General features: G+C 35.4%; 1 protein-coding gene across 1 annotated transcript in view; it reads right to left on the bottom strand.

Moving 5' to 3' along the window:
• Nucleotides 1-261: 261 nt before the first annotated feature.
• The window catches only part of PJA2 (praja ring finger ubiquitin ligase 2), a 59,374-nt gene continuing 40,078 nt past the window's right edge, over nt 262-19,557 (bottom strand). Inside the window, exons 7-10 of the mRNA XM_012473937.3 lie at nt 14,296-14,407; nt 7,624-7,738; nt 7,108-7,229; nt 262-2,893 (exon numbers count right to left, since the gene is read on the bottom strand). Of these exons, the coding sequence (XP_012329360.3) occupies nt 2,768-2,893; nt 7,108-7,229; nt 7,624-7,738; nt 14,296-14,407 (475 nt within the window). The 3' untranslated portion in view covers nt 262-2,767. The remainder of the gene's footprint in view (nt 2,894-7,107; nt 7,230-7,623; nt 7,739-14,295; nt 14,408-19,557) is intronic.

Here is a 19,557-nt window from a genome sequence, read left to right on the forward strand (position 1 = left end):
GTGAGGTGGGCTCCCTTCCTTTAAGGGTTTCTGCAGTCCTGAGTCAGTGTGGAAATCAGGGATGACAGGCAGGAGAGGGCAAGGACTCAGAGACCCTCCAGCAGAAAAAAGTCCATCAACTACTTCTGTCTGGCTCTTTCTAGGGCTTTCTTAGATCACAGTTCAAGAACTTTAATATCACATGCTCATTAGTGTTATTTGTCATTAACTCTAAATCCTTCAGGGGTTACATTATAGAAGTGATACAATCACACAATTAAATATTAGAAATGACCACCGAGTATATCTTGTTTATTGTTTATGATTTACACAGAAAATGATGGGCTGGGGTTGTAGAACAATAAACCAACCATTACATTTAGACCTGGGCTTTTGAAAAACTTGCATTCCATCTTAACAATTCATATGTATCTAAACAAATACATAAATCCAGATCACAAATAATCTTAAGAGTTAAACAATTAAGAAACACAAAAGAAAACCACATAGATCTACCTTTAAATATCAGTATTCATATTATAAGAAGTAAGAAAATGTTAAAAAAATAAAATTAGGTTAAGTCACAACATAGAGAAATAAGATAAATGATATTTTATTAATATTCATACTTCTAATTTACCTTCATATAGTCTTAACTTTTTCAAAAAGATCCAAGATATGACCAAATAATATTCTGGTATCTGAACTTGTCAGCCTTAGTTTATATCAGCTCTTGTTACTGTGAAAATTCTAAAACCTCAATTTTCTTTCTCCTTTTTAAAATTTAAGCCAACTCTTATTCAATTTTTCTCCTTCACAGCAGCTGTTTATAGATAGTAGGGAGCCAAGAATGAAGGACAGTAACAGATGGAAAGCAAAAAGTACAACAGCTATCTTAAGTTCAGCTCTCAACATTGCTGGTTGAGTTTGGAACCAAAACCTCTTAACAACTGGCAGATAACAGCTAAATCTTAACAGGAAAAGTACAAATATTTTCTTTGGGACAGCTGCTATCTAGAAGAAAACCAAGGTCCCTTAATACAGCCTAAATATAATGTGTGGCTTATTACAGAGAAATCTTTAGCAACATAAGTTTAACCAGTAAGTGTCACAACTGATCAACAGTACTTAAAAGGAAACAAACAAAAATCACACTAGCCACAAATTTCCACAATATACACATGAAATTAATTTTAATCTGATTTGACTCCTTGATACTAACTGATTATTAATGAAATATGGCATGGAAAGATCACAGAGTAAAAAACAAGCAAAGATTAGTTTATACAACAGTGACTATATACATCAGAGGGAAAACATGCTAGCTAATGCAACATTAAGGCCTGAATGTAAGCATTTCCAAAGTCACAGAAGCCCCAAAGAACTCCTAAATTACAAATTCATCACATTACATGCATGCAGTGTTCACTTTTGTTTTACCCATAAAAGGATACACAGTATTTTGCTGTAAATACCAGACACATTTACAATATATGCAAAAATTAGAATGCAAGTGTTATGTTCCTTATATTTAAGCCTCAAATGTGCCAACAGTGAAAATTCATTTATTTTTAAGAATGAAAAAAAGAGACGGGATATAAATACTCAGAGGAATTACACAAATAAGACATAACTCTGCATTTGGGAAGCCATATAAATATTTCTTTTATGTGCCCAAACTAAATTATCAATGGACCAATTAGATGGACATACATTCACTATGTGCTTTACTACTTTACTTGCTCAAATGTGATATTCTAACAGTCACCATTCTCTAGTGTTAATATCAAATCACATTTGTAAGTGAGCTATTATGTCCATGTTTGCACATACTTGTCTACTGTGTGTAATCACCTAAAGGAGACACTGTGCATCTTAGTTTGGGGTTACATAATTACAGAGATGACCCCATGCAAGTTTTCAGACCTTCCAAAATATTGTAGATGCAAAATTACCTTAAAGTAACTATATCCAATATTAAATAACATTCCATGAGTGTTCTGGGCCTTCAAGTATAATTTTAACCAAGAAACAGGTTGGGTAAGAGGTTAGAAAGGGTTTCATAAGGCCATCTAATTAATTCAGCTCATTGTACCAAGCATTGAGCACACTAGATTCTTAGTATGCTTTACTAACCTTACTTAAGCACATCCACTGGTTTCATTAAGGATTTTACTTTATTTCGGGGGGCGGAGGGGTGGTGTTACATCTAAGATTTAAAACTTTTGTGATGTTCTGGCCAAAATTTTAGCCTTCATTTGACATTGTGAAAAGTCAAAAATGGACTTTCTGAAAAATTTCTCAGCATTATGAACCAAGAGGTTATGCAAAATCAAAGGGACGAGTGAAAAAGCATACTTTAGAATTTATTTCCAATGAAACCAAATTTTATTACTGTTGTGAACACAGTCTTTACATGTGATGCAAACAGGAGAGTTTAATTATAATCACTTAGTGGCAGTATTGCAGACAAAGCCAATAATGTATGCCACACAGGATGATTATTTTTTTCTGGAGAGAGTCAACTGATAAGCTTGACTTTACAATTAATACAAACACATTCAACTAAAGAAAATGGATGTACTGTCTCAACATTCAGCTTGAAAATGTTTAATACTTTCTGCAAATCTAAATTTAGTTTAGAAAGGTTAATATTCTCTTTCTAAACTACGGCATATACTATATATAGCATTTTTAAATATATTTATATATAATTATTTGCACATGAGATTTAGAAGGAATTTGCAGATTTACTTCGATAGACTGATCTCATTTCAGCTGTTAAGGTTTAGGGTGCTTCTGCAGTACTGTCATTTGAAGGTGGGGCATCAGGATCAGGCTCGGAGGAAGCAGCTGCAGACGCTTCAATAACTGCAGGTGGGAAATGACGGCGGCACACAGGGCATGTTCCCGACTGAAGGAAAAAAAATGTTAAGAGCCACCAGAATCATCTTAACTGCCACACAAGTAATTTAACAAAGAAAAAAACAGTATCACTATCCTAATTATAAGTATCTTAACAACAAATCCAAATAAACTTCAAACCCACACAATGCAGAAAGACATAATTTTAATAGTACTTTCTCTGTGCCCAATCAGACTCTAATTTGAGGATAAACAATATCTCTTATTCATGTTCATATCTTTTTTTTTTAGTAGAAAACCACTTATAATTGAAAAATAAAGCAATATATTTCAAATAAGACTCTGTTTGGCAGCATAAACTGTAATTTGTTGAAACAGCTTTCCTAAGTGGTACTGTGAAATTAAGGCACTGGAGTATTCCTCCTTTAATCCTGACTCAGCTATAAGTAACTTTATTTGCTTTTATCTAGGAATTTCTCAACATGGAAATGATTGTTTAAAATTTCCCCTCCTTTCGTCAGTGAATTGGGAATAGGGATAGACTTTACAGATTCAATTTATGGAGGAAAGTTTCTATTTTTAATTCATATTCATATCTTTAAGGTCATTCATCTTTCATTTAGTGAGTTTTAATTAAAAGCCTCTAAACCCAGCACTGATGCAATGGCAGAGGATGTGCAAAGAATCATGGCACATGTCCGCATGGAGGTTAGAGTTTAGCTCAATAATAATCTGAATTATCATAATTTAGTCTATTATGCATTTATTAGAGAAACCACAGACCTACTTTAATTCACACCAAAGTCATTTATGATTTATCATTTATGATTTGGTGTGAATTAAAGAAGGTCTACAGCTGGGCGCGGTGGCTCACGCCTGTAATCCCAGCACTTTGGGAGGCCGAGGCGGGTGGATCACGAGGTCAAGAGATCGAGACCATCCTGGTCAACATGGTGAAACCCCGTCTCTACTAAAGATACAAAAAATTAACTGGGCATGGTTGCGCGTGCCTGTAATCCCAGCTACTCAGGAGGCTGAGGCAGGAGAATTGCCTGAACCCAGGAGGCGGAGGTTGCGGTGAGCTGAGATCGCGCCATTGCACTCCAGCCTGGGAACAAGAGCGAAACTCCGTCTCTAAAGTAGGTATATGGCAAATTAAAGCCTGGCAAATTAAAGCCTCATTTTAGGGTAGCACAGATATGTCAAAGGAGATGGACTTCAGACTTTCTTTCTAAGCCATATTTCTTTCCAAAAAGAGAGCATTAGGTGCCTTCTAAAAGACAGAACAATCAACCACAGTCCTTGGAGGGAAGGTGGGAAGGGGAAAGCAGTTATACTAAGAGCACAACATTTTAGGACCAATAGACAACTATAGAGATATGTCATCTGATGACAGATTATCTCCTTGCAAATCTGGTCTTTTTCCCAAAGAGAACTCCCTGCTGGAAGGGGGGCTGAAGAGACATGCTGTTGAAGGAGACAAAGAACTGTATCTCGGGAACATTCTTCCCAGGCAAAAAAAAAAAAACCAAACAAACAGGAAAGGCTTCACACTAAGCTATTTCCTGACAGGAGAGAAAATGAAGAGACTGTTACCTTGGGTTATAGCAAAGTCTCAAGTATAATTCAAGGCTGTACAACATATATTACGTTTACTGTTTAAGAATTCATTTCAGGCTGGGTGTGGTGGCTCACGCCTGTAATACCACCTGCCCCCAGGATTCTGGGAGGCCAAGGCAAACGGACTGCCTGAGCTCAGAAGTTCACAACCAGCCTGGACAACACCCATCTCTATTAAAATACAAAAAATTAGCCAAGTGAGGTGGTGTGTCCCTGTAGTCCCAGCTACTTGGGGGGCTGAGGCAGGAGAACTGCTTGAACCTGGGAGGTGGAGGTTGCAGTGAGCCAAGGCTGCACTCCAACCCGGGCGACAGAGCAAGACTCTGTCTCAAAAAAAAAAAAATTCATTTCAGCAGACATGTATTGTGTACTCGCCATGCAGATTGGGCCTCAACAGTAACATTTTGGAGTCAAATAGATGAGTGAGGTCTTGGTGAACTACATAGTAGCTACTTAAATTTAGACAAGTAACAATAATTAGAAAACAGGAATAAGGATACCAATAAGTCCTAGAGCACTGTGAAGATTAAATGAGAAACCATGAATCCAGAGGAATCTAACGGTGACTGATACACAAAACACTGCCTCTTAAGTCTCTGAAACTAACATGGGAATTTAAAGGTAGCATTTATTAAGGACAGAAAGGGTGGGATTTAAACTGCATCTACCTAGATCATCTAATCTTACAGATGGTATAGGGAAAAATTATGCCAGACTTCAGGAGCAAATGCATAAAAACATGAGCAAATATACAAAATCTGAAGGAATAGGTTGGAGTCTAAATCACAGAAGGCCTTGAAGGTCAAGACAAAATTCCACAGGTGACTGAAGGTCTCTCTTTTATGAGAAGGGAAGTACATGATCAGAACTACATTTCAGAAAGTGTTTTTAATGGTGGAATGATAGACAATGAAGATTTGAAAGAAGGGGGGGAAGGTGATGAGAAATTAATGAGTATATGTTATCCGGGTGATGGGATACCCCAAAAGCCCTAACTTGACCACTACATAACCTATGCATGTAACAAAGTTACACATTTACCCCATCGATTTATACAAATAAAAAAGACATGAAAAGGAAGTACCTCTAAAGGGAGTAAGGAAATAAAGTCGGTAACTACAATAGTAGTTAAGACAACAAGGGTTGAAGGTCTAATGTATGGGAGTGGAAATGAAATGAGGGAACGGACCTCACAGACTCAGCTATGCTCAAAATTGTTAAGAGTTGTTGGCTCTGCATTTTCTGCTTCCCCACTAATTTTAATAACACCTACTTCTACTACTATCACCATCGTGTACAGACACTGAAAGTCATTTCTACTGAATTCTAACTTTAATTACTAACAAGTTTACCACTACTTTTCCTACACTATGTGTTTACTATGTGCCAAATATTATATTAAATTCATCATGGATTATCTACTTTAACTCTTATAAAAACCCTAAAGGTTGATATACTGTACATTACAGCCATCTAGGCTGTATTAACAAAATGCCAGATAAATAGGTTAAGAAAAATCATCTAAAATATTATTTCCCAAATTATGTTCTGGAAGAGGGGAAAGAGCAAGGAAAGCAGTATTTTAAAACTAATTCAGAATCAAAGATTATACCTCAATCTAGAACATCAGGAAGTCTCATGAGACTTGAGACACATATGATATCTACACAGGCAATACTCCTCAAATATGAAAGACAGCTGGCTGGTCTTTGTAACTTGCATCATAAGTTTGTATTTGTAGTTTTGTTATTAATAAAATAAAAACCTCTCTAATTTCTAATAACAGCTTTCATCTGCTATGATTTGTAAAATATTTACTGGGCACTTACTACTTGTCAGGCACTTTATCTCATATAGAGATATTTTATAAAAGAACAGTGAACATTTCTAAATCGAATTTCAGACATTTTAAAAGTGGAGTTTTGAGAAGAATAAAGTGGCAAACAAACAGAGGAACAGCAAAGAAAGGAAAAGGAAAGAGAGGGGAAGGAAGGAAAGGAAAGGGAAAAGGGGTGGAGGAAAAAAAAAGCACTAGTTATAGGGAAGAAAAGGAGTTGTATTTCTCAGTAGATAACCTAGGAAAGTGATCTGGGAATTCCTAGTGAGCTGGATGGTAAATATCCTTTATGCAAAAATAGAATTCACAAAAAAGACTTAAGTAAAACACTTCCTTTATTTAAATAATTCAAATATGCTTAAGATTTATTGGGTAAATATTTAAAGACAATATATAAAAACTGGAATGAGAGCTAGTTGGTAGGTTATTAAATATCTCTTATATACATTTCAGAAACACCAACCCATATTAGAAGAATAGCTGTATATTGTTATAGTACTTTGAGTACACAAGTACAAAGGCTTCTGTGCTTGTGATACTTTTGAAAACACCAAATTTCAGGGTTATGATTAAAAATATGTTATTGTTGCCTGTATTGTTTTTCAGACAATGTTAATAAAATATTTCCATATTATCCCTACTCTGTAATCATTAAAGGCAACGAGTTTTTAACAATGAATTAAAAAGTACTACAAATTTGTAGCTAAATAAAACAGGTTTAAAATATACTACTATTACTCACTTGCAGAAGACACTATTAAAAGTATTAATTTTTAAATTTTTTAATTAATTATTCTATCACTCACCTTTTGTAACCAAATTGAGACACAAGGTTTGTGAAAGAAATGGTGACAGGGCAACTCTGTTGCTATATCATCCTTAATATACTCACTGCAACAGATTGGACAGCATTGTTCCTGACCAATAGCTGAAAATGACAAATAATTTACATCACTCACATATAGTTCAATTTTAATAAAACTGAAAGGCAATATATTATACTTATAGATGATATTTTTAAAAGACAAAAGAGACAGTCTTTGATCAGTTAACTGGAAAGCATTTCTGTCTAATACTTGACAATTTGGAATCTAATAAATATTGCTTTTGTAAAAAAGCTGACAGAGGAAGATTTGTCTCAGCCTATCATTTGAAAATTAAAAATATTCTTATATGAGGCGAAAGTTTGTGAGCATCTGTCTTCTATAAAAAAAATCTAGTGAAAGTTTCTAATAATCAAGTATTTCATCATCTAGGTACACTGATAATATACTTAAATGTGCAGCGTGTTCTTTAACATTTGAGATCAGCTTTGCTCTTACCAGTGTGATCTTCAAGAACAAGGGTCTCTGGAAGACCATCAATGCTTTCCTTACTGGCTGGTGGATTGGCCACCTCAACATCCACTGCAAGAGACTCTAAATGTGCCAGGGCAGTCTGAAAAACAAAAGGTACAGTTCTTTGTTAGGAAATACTTCAAAATAGTAACAGAAAACTATTTTTTAGGGTATCTCCAAAATTATATCATCATTATTCTCTTCTTGTTAGTTTCTTTCACCTTAGTTCTTTGCTCCTTTTGCCTCTTCAGAAGGAACCACCACCATCACCATGAAAATAAAGCACTAAACGTACACACAGAGTTCAGCTTTCTACAAGTGAAATAAAAATCTACCTTGTCTCGGCCAAGCATGGTGGCTCATGCCTGTGATCCTAGCACTTTGGGAGGCTGAGGCAGGTGGATCACTTGAGGTTAGGAGTGTGAGACCAGCCTGGAAATACAGAGAAACCCTGTCTCTGAAATTGAGGCTGGGTACAGTGGCTCACACCTGTAATCCCAGAACTTTGGGAGGCTAAGGAGTGGTCCCAGGACACAGAACAGCAAGAAAAGGATTTTGGGATTGGTTTGTTTGGGCCTGTGAGCAGCTCAGTGCTCAGCTATTTGCTAATGAGATTGGGATGCTACTAATCCATAGTCTGTAGTAGAATCATAATTTATCAAGGTATCACTGTGGTTGACAGGGATGAAGGGCCAACTGAAGCATGTGTCTTGGGAGCCCAGACAACTGCTATACTTGACCTTACGGCAATAATGATCTAACTATAAAAACTGTGATGTGAAATGGATTATTAGGAGTGTCCTTGTGCACTTACAGAAAAAATTACAAACTCAGGTCTCATACAACAGGGTTTGAGAGCCAGAAAGCATCCATGACCAGCCCTAAAAGAAGCTCTTGATCCTAAAAATCAAACACAAAATGTAATTGTGTGGATTGCTAAATTAAAATGAGAGTTGACTTCTCAGTCTCATCAAATTTCTCAAAAGTTTTACCATTGATTGGTTAAGGAATAAGATTCTGAAACCTGGAATGAGGACATCTGGTTGAACTCTGAGGAAACTGATAATCTTGAGTCCCCAAGTCACTCTGTTACTAGTGGAAATAGCCTCCTGTTACTAGTGGAAATAGTCTGCCCTCCACAGACAAGGCTTCCTCTGTTTACAAACCCTGTGATAATCTCACCTGGAGTGTGAATCTCTTACTACTTTCATGCCCAACAGGAAAGTTACCAGAAAACTGCAGCAGCCAAACAACAACAACAACAACAACTGAAGATATAAACAATGTTTGGGTTAGTCTACCAAGTAAAGAATCCTAATCAGCTGAGTAAGCTTCTGGATGAGGGCAAGGAAAATATGAATGGGTCATGGAAGAAGGAAGTTGTAGTTAGTTATCATTTACAGCCTCATGACCAAATACAGAAACAAGGATTAGTAATTTTGCATATTATTTTTTATTTGCTTGTTTTATGTATGTGCTTATTTGTATATGTTAACAATTTACTTTTTCTCTTTCCTATTTCTATTTCATATGCCAGCTGCTGTAAGATAAATTTGCAATTTAGTCTTTATATAAGGTAATATTCAGTGTGACTATGAATTTGTGGAGTAATGCATATAGCTAGTGATGGATACAATGACTCTTGGAACTAGCCATCTGCTCATTCTGGGTAACGAGTGAAACTAATAGTTGTATTTTGTTGGGTGGAAATACAATTGTATTGATGGATGGAAATTTAAATGTGCACTGAAAGGTATACATAGAAGCCAAGTTGTCAAAGGGCTGGAATGTTCCATTTACGGAATTATTGCTCCACAAATCCAAATTTACTATTGTGTCAGCTCTGTGAAAATCCGGACCATTTTAATACTTTCCCTTCTACCAGCTGGCATGATGCTAAGCTTTGTTCATAGAGGATGCTGAAGAACACTCCTGGAGGAAAGGGCTTTTCTTCTGTCCCAGTGTGCTTGCTTGACAGAGAGCACACCAGGACTAGTGTGATGTTTGTGGCTTTCTCTAGCACTAGATTCCTACAGTGCACACAGCTTCTCCAGCAGCCAGTTCCTGTAATGCATTTAGTAGCCAGAAGCCTCCCCTAACACCCATGTTGAATAGTTCTGCAGCACAGCAATTCCAGTTAAACACCTTCCTATGAACAACTTTCCTCAGTACCCTAAGAGAGCTGACTTCCAGCAACTTCCACCAGCACATCTCATAGTGACTTCTCTGTCATATAGCAAGCCACCTATGCCATTTCCATCAAGGTCTGGACCTCAGTCCTGAGATGGACTAGGGACTCTTCCTTGGTGTCCTAGCTTTGCCTGACAGATGGTGGCTGCTCCTTATATGTGCTTTCCCCATATTCTTTAGAATTATCTTTATTTCCTCCTAACCAATCCCTTCTTACTCTACTTCTTTGTTCTAGTTTAGAATTCTTTAAACTGAACTTTCCCTTTGGGAGACAGGAAATGGGAGGTAAGATCCTATTATCTGTCCCTTTCCTTCTCACACAGCTATAATTATGAATCTCCTCTAATTCCCCATGTACTACTCAAGATAGAACCTGCTTGCAAGAACTCAGCTGTGCTACACATAAACAGAATAAAGGATATTATTTATAGTAAATTCCATTTTTGGAGGTTATTCCAGGCTAATTATGCTTTGATATATGTTTATCTCAATGGGTTATCTCTTTCTAATGATTATCTGCACATTTGCAGTGCTCATAACACCTGAATTTCATATATGTAAAAATAATTTATTGCCTTGGTACTGTCATATATTTAAGATGATTCAGGATCACTTATAAGCAACACAAGCAAAAGAGACCATTTTACAGCAACTGCTATGAAAATCTATAATAATAATAATAACTATCTACACCTTTAAGCAGTACAATGTATTTACAAAAGTTAGTCCAAGAGTCAGAAAGACAACTAAATAGCCGAAATCACTAATCTGGAATACATGTAGGTTTAAAGTTGCATAATCCTTTATCAGCACAATATTTTGTTCTAAAAAATAAAACACAATTCAGTTTTTAAAGAATGAAGATAGCAATACTGATTCTGAATGACCATCCTGAATCCAGATTTGTTGATTGATTACACCAGTTAGTTCACTGTTGATTTGAATAAACCTATATGAATATACCATTTACTGCGAGCTTCCCAATACAACCAAGGTATTTTGCTAAAGGCTTTAACACAATCTCACAATAACCCATGAGGTATTTTATTATTCCTATTTTAAATAAGGAAGCTAAAGCTTAGAGAGGTTAAATGAATTGTCCCAGGTCATGCAGCCTAACTCTTTAACACAAAAGCTTCTTAACCGCCACCTTACTGCCTTCCTAGTGCCTACACCTGGGTGTATACAGGTGTTATTGTGAGTATGTAAAGACTTTACAACAGCCCCCCATCCCCACCATGGGTATGGAGAGTCTTAGGATAATCAGTTTCAGTAAGGTTTCATAGGTAATCTTTCTTCAAACTGATCCACATAAGAATGCACCTGCAGTATATCAAGCTGGTTCTCTGTTCTAACATTGTTTATACTTGCCTTTCTTCCACTTTATAAATAAAAGCATACTTCTTATCCATTCAGAGGGACAATGTGAAGTACCAGGGTAGAACTGAACTTTAATGACTAAATAATAAATCTTTGGCTTCCAATCCTTTACTTTAAAAAACAACAACAACAAAAACTGAAGGAATCTAAGGAATATCTAAACAACTTGTTAAGTTGACGTGATTTTAGGCAAGTATCTCAAAAGAATTTAGTGACAATGCCATTACTCCTTCCATTCCTATTAATTTATTTAGGTGAACAAGGTTTTTCAACCTTACGTTTATAAGATGAAAATCAGAAGTAAAACTTATGCTGAAATGTGTTTCATTCCAGTAATAAAAATCCCTCATAATTGAGAAAGGAAAACTCCTGAGAAGGGTGAGGAGGAAAAAAAAAAAAAAAGAAAACTCCTCCATCTCATTAGATAAATTTCCTTAATTGTAACTCAATTTAACTACTTTTTACATTAGAAATTTTAAACATTTTTCTAGCAAAGTGAATAATACTACCTAGATTTATGCTGAAAATTTTTAGATGTCAACATAAATGTGCAAGGGGATATTTTTTCAAAATCCATTTTGAAAAGTAGAAACTTTAATATCATCATTTCAAAAAGTTAAAAATGTTTGATGTTTTACCCTCTCCTCACTCAAATTAGAGACACAGATATAAGGAGACAAATACACACTGCCAATATTTTCACCAAAAGCCACTACCTGAAAAGAAAGCTCAATCTAGTATTGGAAAAATAACAGAATGAAAAGGTATATCTTCCGAAAAGGTACAGTGTTGCTTGAGAAACAAACAAAAGCAAGTAGTTTGTTTTGTTTTTGTTTCATTTAAGAATGTTAGTGTTAAATATAAAAGAAATAATCATACATTATTTTGTTTCATTTTAAAAAATGATTAAACAAATCCATACTGAACATAGAAAATAGATTTCTGGAGAGTGACATAACTGTACTGATTTTCTAGGAGTGAAACATCTCAATCAAATTCAAATAAATTAAATCAGAGCATTAAAATGTGAAGAAGCTGATAAGCTTTAGAGAAGGGAGATGCTTAAAGCCCATTAATCAGAGGCAGAAGTATAGACTGGTAGGAATAATGCCACTGGTTCACTATTTGTAGAAGCCAGCAATGTTTGAGACTGTAAGCTCTGGCTTGCCTCTTGTCTTAGTTCACTGCTAATGCCTTGACCTAGCACGACAATCTCTCGTGTCCTTCTTTCAAGATGCCAAATGTCACATTTCCCACTAATAATAAATAATAAAACATTTTATTCTAAACACTTCTTTTTAAAGTTATCTTGATAGTGTATGAAATCACAAACCACCAGCATAAAATGAAAGACTAAGTATTGTGAAATCAGACCCTAGAAGAGATCACTCAAAGAGCTATTTAGCTAAAAGAAATGAGTAGTCCTTAATCTTTATATATTATATTTCTGATACAAGTTTCCATGCTATACCACTATTTCTTATGTGTCAGAATTTTCCAAGGCAGGTTAAACAATCTGGGAAAAACCTAAGTGTATCATGTCTCATGATGTTCTTTCTGACTTTTTTCCTAGTATAGAGTATTTCTGCTATGGTTACTTTGAGAAAAGCATTCATTGTAAAGCATAATTGAAAGCAATCTCCATGGAAAATGACATATGTTAAAAAAAAGTAATGATAAAGCAGAGCTAGCATAAATGTATGTGAACATGTATATGCATGCATAAATGTGTGCGCAGATAAATAGCTATCTAGTATCTACAGATATTAGATATAATTGATAGATGTTATATATTATTATATAGCTAATAGATCTCTAATATATTATATATTATATGTTACATATTAGAGATAATTTAAAGACAAATATATCTAATAGAGATATAATAGATCTAATCTACACTATATATTATATAGTGATAATGTTAGATATATAAATATATTATTAAATATATAGATATAAGATGGGTACCTGCTATCTAATTTGTCAATCTAAACTAGACTTTCTGGCTGGGCATGGTGGCTCATGTCTCTAATCTCAGACGGAGACCAAAAATCACTTCAGGGCAGGAGTCTGAGACCAGCCTGGGTAACATAATGAGACATTATCTCTACCAAAAACCTCCACAAAAAACCCAAACCACGTGTGACAGCCAATACCCGTAGTCCCCGCTACTTGGGAGAGGCTAAGGTGGGCTGATCGTTTGAGCCCAGAAGTTCAGGGCTGTAGTAAGCTGTGATTGCACCACTGCACTCCAGCCTGAGCGACAGAGCAAGATCTTGTCTCAAAAATAAATAAATACATAAACTGAACTTTCTAAAAATTTAAAGACAAAATATATTATAGTGTTCCTAAAAGTTCTTATCAATTTTTTTGTTCTCTCACCTGTGACTCATTCACCAGTTATTTCTGTACCTATATTTTGAAAATCACTTTGGAAATAGCGATTTAAAGAAAGACTTCTTTTAATGAAATCCACTGGTATAGTGGTAGTTCCCAAAAATGAAAATGCTTGGGCTTTGAACTCAGACAAATACATTTAAGAACAAGTTTTTCTCTTTTAGTTAAATAACAAAAAGAAAACAAGAGAAACTTAGGCAGCACGTATGCCTGATTTATTTAATTGTGTATATGTTTGCGGAGATAAGGGGGGCCAAATTTCCTAACTGCATTAGGCAGCTGGATAGTATTTAGAAGCCATGAGAAAAAAAGAGTAAGATTTGTAATATATCCCCAGCTTCAACTGCATTTCACAAATACACCTGTGCATGTGTATATAAGACATTAATCTCATACTTGTATAATTCAATAGAAAAAAAATATATTTTCTAAATGAAAGCAAGATGTTTTCCATTCTGTAGTAAAAACTAAGAAATAGTTTGAGGCAATTTGAGGCAAACTAGCAGGATATCAAGTATAATTTGAATACACATACTGGTGACAATCATTATTCAATAACTGTTACTAAATTCATAGGAAAAAGATTCACTTTTTCTTAAGAGTAGTCTAAAAACCCTTTAAACCTTTAACTGTTATCATTTTGTATCCCATCAATTTATATATGGACATCAGAGTTGCAAACATTACCTCCATAGCCTGGGCTAAGCGTTCTTCTAGTGCCATGTAGGTAAGGAACTGAGGATCCACATATGAAATAGCTTCGGCAACTCCTAGTCCATCTGCAAAGCCATCAAATAGGCTGGAAAAAAAAAAAAGAACAGAAAAACAAAACTCACAACTATGATTCAGGAAATCTTATGCTGAGGACATAATTATATTAGCATACTGGCAAGCCAATAAGCATGCTGTGAACATAAAACCTTAAAATATTGTAGTATCGACTTGTAGGATTAGGGGCAGGAGGAACCCAACAGAAAAGTGAGATGCTAAAGATCAGTAGTTAAGATACCACTACCTCATCCAACAGGCTGCCACACTCAATGCACAATGTTTGCAGAAAAATTCTCTTTTGTGTTTCTAGCTCTAACACTAGCTTAAAGGTACAGGTTGAACATCCCAAATCTGAAAATCTGAAATCCAAAATGTGCCAATGAGTATTTTCTTTGTATGTCATACTGGCACTCAAAAAGTTTCAGATTTTGAACCTCTGATTTTGAATATTCAAATTTGGGATGCTCAACTGAAAGTATATGCAAATATTCCAAAATCCAGGAAAAAAGTCCCAAATCTCAAACACTTTTGGTACCAAGCATTTCAGTTGAGGGATACAGTACTTTTTCCCACCCTATTATTTCCCACAGTATTTCTTCTTCTGTTTTTCAGTTTCCAATCTGCATGTAGGTGAAACTATGATAAAGGAAATAACCGCAATTATTTTAATTCTATCATTATAGCCTCTTTTTTCTTCTCTCATTTTGTATTGCTTAATAACTCTGGATTTTAAAATATTTTATTATTTCAAGCCTTTCTCATTAATCTCTCTCCTCCTCTTCTAAGATTAGGCCACCTCCATTATGATACAGCTTGAAAAGTATCTAGCTCCTAGATACTCCTATAATAAAAACTGTTCATTTTTATTATAATTTTTTCTAAAAAACTGTTAAGCTCCTAGAAGAAAAACATGTCTCACTTTGGTCCTACTCTGCTTCCTCCATCCCTGGACATACCGACATTCCTCCTTTTCCTCTAGTCTTGGAAATACTAAGTATTTCAAAATTTGAAAACTGAAAGTATGTCCATGGTCCTATTCTCTCTAATCTTGCTCCCTTGGAAATTATTTATATATTCAAACCCATTTTCTTCAATTATCCTCTCTGCAGGTAATTCCTAAATCTCTACCTAATTCCTAAACTCCCCCTGAAGCTCTTGACCTACATTTCTAGTTGTCTGAGGGGCACTTTGAGTAGATGTACTCCTACCACCTCTTAAGTCCAAGAAATCCCAAACTGAGCTTATTTTGTCTAAAGACAAACTTGCTGACTTCCATATCCTACCAGAATTTGACTATCAAAGTCCTAAACATCCACAGTTAAACAACCTAACTCAAAAATAATTTTGATGTCAACCCATGTGCCATAATTAAAATTACAAATCTACTGCTGAGAGACACAGAAATGGTTCTTAAAAAGAGTATGTTATAGGCTGGTCCGAGTGCAGTGGTGTTTACAACTAATTGATCACAACCAGTTATAGATTTCTTTGTTGCTTCTCCACTCCCACTGCTTTACTTGACTAGCCTTAAAAAAGAAAAAACAGTATGTTATAGTTTAGTAGTATCTGGAAATCAAGTAGCACATGATACAAAGCAACAGACATACTCACAGAATCACAGGTTTTGGAAATGATATTAAGAGTTACTGAATCCATCCCACCCTTGAAATACTGAAACTTCCTCATCTAGCCGTAAAATGTAGTACAAAAAGGAAGAGCCCTGAAATCAGTAAGACATGGATTTAGCTGAATTGTGCAACTGACTCTTCCTTCATCTATAAAACAAATTAAATGACTAGATGCACAAGGGTGCCTGGCACAGAGATGGTACCATAGTAGACATTCAAGAAACAGAAGAAACATTCCCTCCATGCAGAAAATACACTGCTTTCTAAGGTGGTATGTGCCAGTGTGGGACAGCACTACTAGAAGTTTAAAACATATGAAGTACTGAAGTATTCCTACTTGTAACTTTTGCCCTGTTGCTGTAATTCTGCCTGTAGAAGCAACATAAATTGCGTCTTCCTACTCTTTGCAAAAAACAAAAAACAAACAAAACCCTTCAAATGACTGAAAACAACTATCTCCCAATAATTCTTTGCTAAGCAAATCTAGATATTCAAAGCATAATATCCGGTTGTGATTTGGCCACTACAAATAATCAGTTAAAAATTCTAATATCATGTACTTGGCGGTCACCATGGTAATAACTGTTTCAGGCCGGGTGTGGTGGCTATAATCCTAGCACTTTGGGAGGCCGAAATGGGCGGATCACTTTGAGCTCAGGAGTTCAAGACTAGCCTGGGTAACATGGTGAAACCCTGTATCTACAAAAAATACAAAAATTAGCCAGGCATTGGTGGCTCATGCCTGTAGTCCCAGCTACAGAGGAGGCTGAAGCTGGAGAATCACTTGAGCCTGGGAAGCAGAGGTTGCAATGTGTCAAGATTGTGCCACTGCACTCCAGTCTAGGCGACAGAATGACACCCTGTCTCAAAAACAAAAAAAACAAAAAAAACAAAAAACAAAAATTGTTTCAGACAAGAACCACTAATAGACGCTAAAACTAGTGGATGGAAGTTTGATAGTTTAAGAAGAAACAGGTTATTTACAGTCTCAAAGTATCTTCACACGAGAAGCCTATTGATTACAGCGGACCCTTAAACAACAGGGGCTTGAGCTGGGTGAGTGGGTACCCTTAAACTCAGTTTTTCTTCCACCTCTGCGATAGGAAAACCAATCCCTCCTCTTCCTCTTCAGCTTACTACTCAACATGAAGACAGCAAGGATGAAGACCTTTATGATGATCTACTTCCACTTAATGAAGAGTAAACATATTTTCTCTTTTGTGATTTTTTTTAGCATTTTCTTTTCTCTAGCTTATTATAAGAATATAGTATATAATATATATCAAATACAAAAATATGTGTCAATCAACTGTTTATGTTATCAGTAAGGTTTCTGGTCAACAGTAGGCTATCAGTAGGCTTCTGGAGAGTCAAAAGTTATGCTTGGATTTTCTACTGCACAGGGATCAGCACCCCTAAACCCTGTGTTGTTCAAGGCTCAGCTGTATAAAAGGATAAATGACAAATGTAAAAAAATCTCAAAGATAACACCATAACCAAATCAGATTTTATATCACCAGTAATGGGTTGATTTGATACCATGTGTTTTCTGATATGAACTGCAAAGGACAGAACATCACTTCTGTATGTTTCTGCTAAAAATTCACAACTCAAATTGACAGACAATACATCCTAAGGGACATTCTAAAAAATAAATGACCTGTACTTTTAAAAAATTTCAGGGTTATGAAAAACAAAGACTGAGGAAATGTCTGCATTAAAAGAGACTAAAGAAACTTGCTACCTAAATACAATGAAAGATCTAATACAAAGATTAGAACAGATCTAATAGCACTGACGGAACAACTATGAACATCTGAGTAAGGTCTGTAGATTAGATAATACTGTAATGGCATTAATTTGCTGACTTTGACAATTTTACTGTGTTATATAAGAAAATGGTCTTGGATATAGGAAATTTATTCTAGAATATTTACAGGTAAAGGGACATCATGTCTGCAACTTACTCATAAGTGGGTCAGAAAAAGACTCCGCTATAAGTATAGAGAAAGGAAAGAGAGAATGGTAACACAAACATGGTTTTAAAATGTTAGCATGTAGGAAATCCTAGTGACGGATATATGTGGATTCTTGTACTATTTTTTGCCACTTTCCTGAAACTCTAGAATTATATCAAAACTATTTAAAAATTCTATTAAGGCACAGTTATATCAACACAGAATTAACTTCTCACATCTTATTAGGTTAATAGTAAGTACTCTATTTTCTTATAGGAAGACAGAGAAGTTAAGAAGTTATCAAAGAATAAATAAATGGTACAGTTGGGATTTGTCTGTATCTAAAACCATGATTTCTCTGTGTCACTTCCTACCACATCAAGCTATCAGATACTCTTGAGTATTTTGAACACTAATGTAACTTCAATATAAACAAGTAAACAAAGAAACTTCATAGAGGACTTCTTCCATTTTCCTTTAAACTAAATTAAGGAAACAAAAGGCTTCACTTTTTTCCTAAGCAGTGGCAAAACAAAAAAAAGTGTTTTAAAGCATGACCTTGGAGGCAAGAACTGCTGCTCTTTGCCATGGCTTTCCTTTTAGCTGTCAAGGTAGCATGCTATTTTAATATAGAAATGAAACTACCTTTTCACCTTAACAACTTTTAGACACTGCCACATAAATTAGTATAGTACCACGTAAGCAAATACTGAGGTGTTGACATAGAGCAACCTTCAAAATTTATGTCTTAAAATTAATGCTAAAATGTTTTCTATAATTAAAAAAAAAGTACTTTGAAGCTCTGCACATTTTGGGACCACTAGAAAGATTTCTAAAACCTTAATATAACAGCCATATCTACAAAGCTCATCAATGAATTAGAACCTAAAGTAATAGTTTCTCAAATTTAAGTTCAAATTATATTCAGAGGCCAGGCATGGTGACTCACACCTGTAATCTTTGGGAGGCCGAGGTGGGCAGATCACTTGAGGTCAGGAGTTCGAGACCAGCCTGTCCAACAGAGTAAAACCCCTTCTGTACTGAAAATACAAAAATTAGCAAGGCGTGGTGGCAGGCACCTGTAATCCCAGATACTTAGGAGGCTGAGGCAGGAGAATTACTTGAACCTGGGAGGTGGAGGTTGCAGTGAGCTGAGACTGCAGCACTATACTCCAGCCTGGGCAACAGAACAAGACTCCAGTGTCTCAAAACAAACAAACAAAAACAAATAAACAAACAAACAAAAAACCCACACAAACAAATTATATTCAGTAAAGATTTCCATTTCCTTCAAATATTTAGGTGGAACAACCCTCTTTTTGGAAGTTATTTGGGAATGTGTATCCATACCTTGAAAAATACCACATATCTCAGTAATATCACCTCCAATTATTTGTCCTAAAGGAATAACCAGAAGTATAGAACAAGTTTTATGGAGGATGGGAAAGAAAAAGTTCACTGCACTATTTCAATGAGTCAATAATCTGTTAAATCTTAGTGTCCCTATAGGAAGGATCATCTTCATAATGGAGCTGTAAAAAAATATTTTTAGAGTTTTGAAAATGTACAACAGAAAAAATTCCTTCACATGA

The sequence above is a fragment of the Aotus nancymaae genome, unplaced genomic scaffold (assembly GCF_030222135.1).
Source record: "Aotus nancymaae isolate 86718 unplaced genomic scaffold, 86718_ANA_hifiasm-v0.15.2.pri h1tg000014l, whole genome shotgun sequence".
Taxonomy (NCBI): Eukaryota; Metazoa; Chordata; class Mammalia; order Primates; family Aotidae; genus Aotus; species Aotus nancymaae.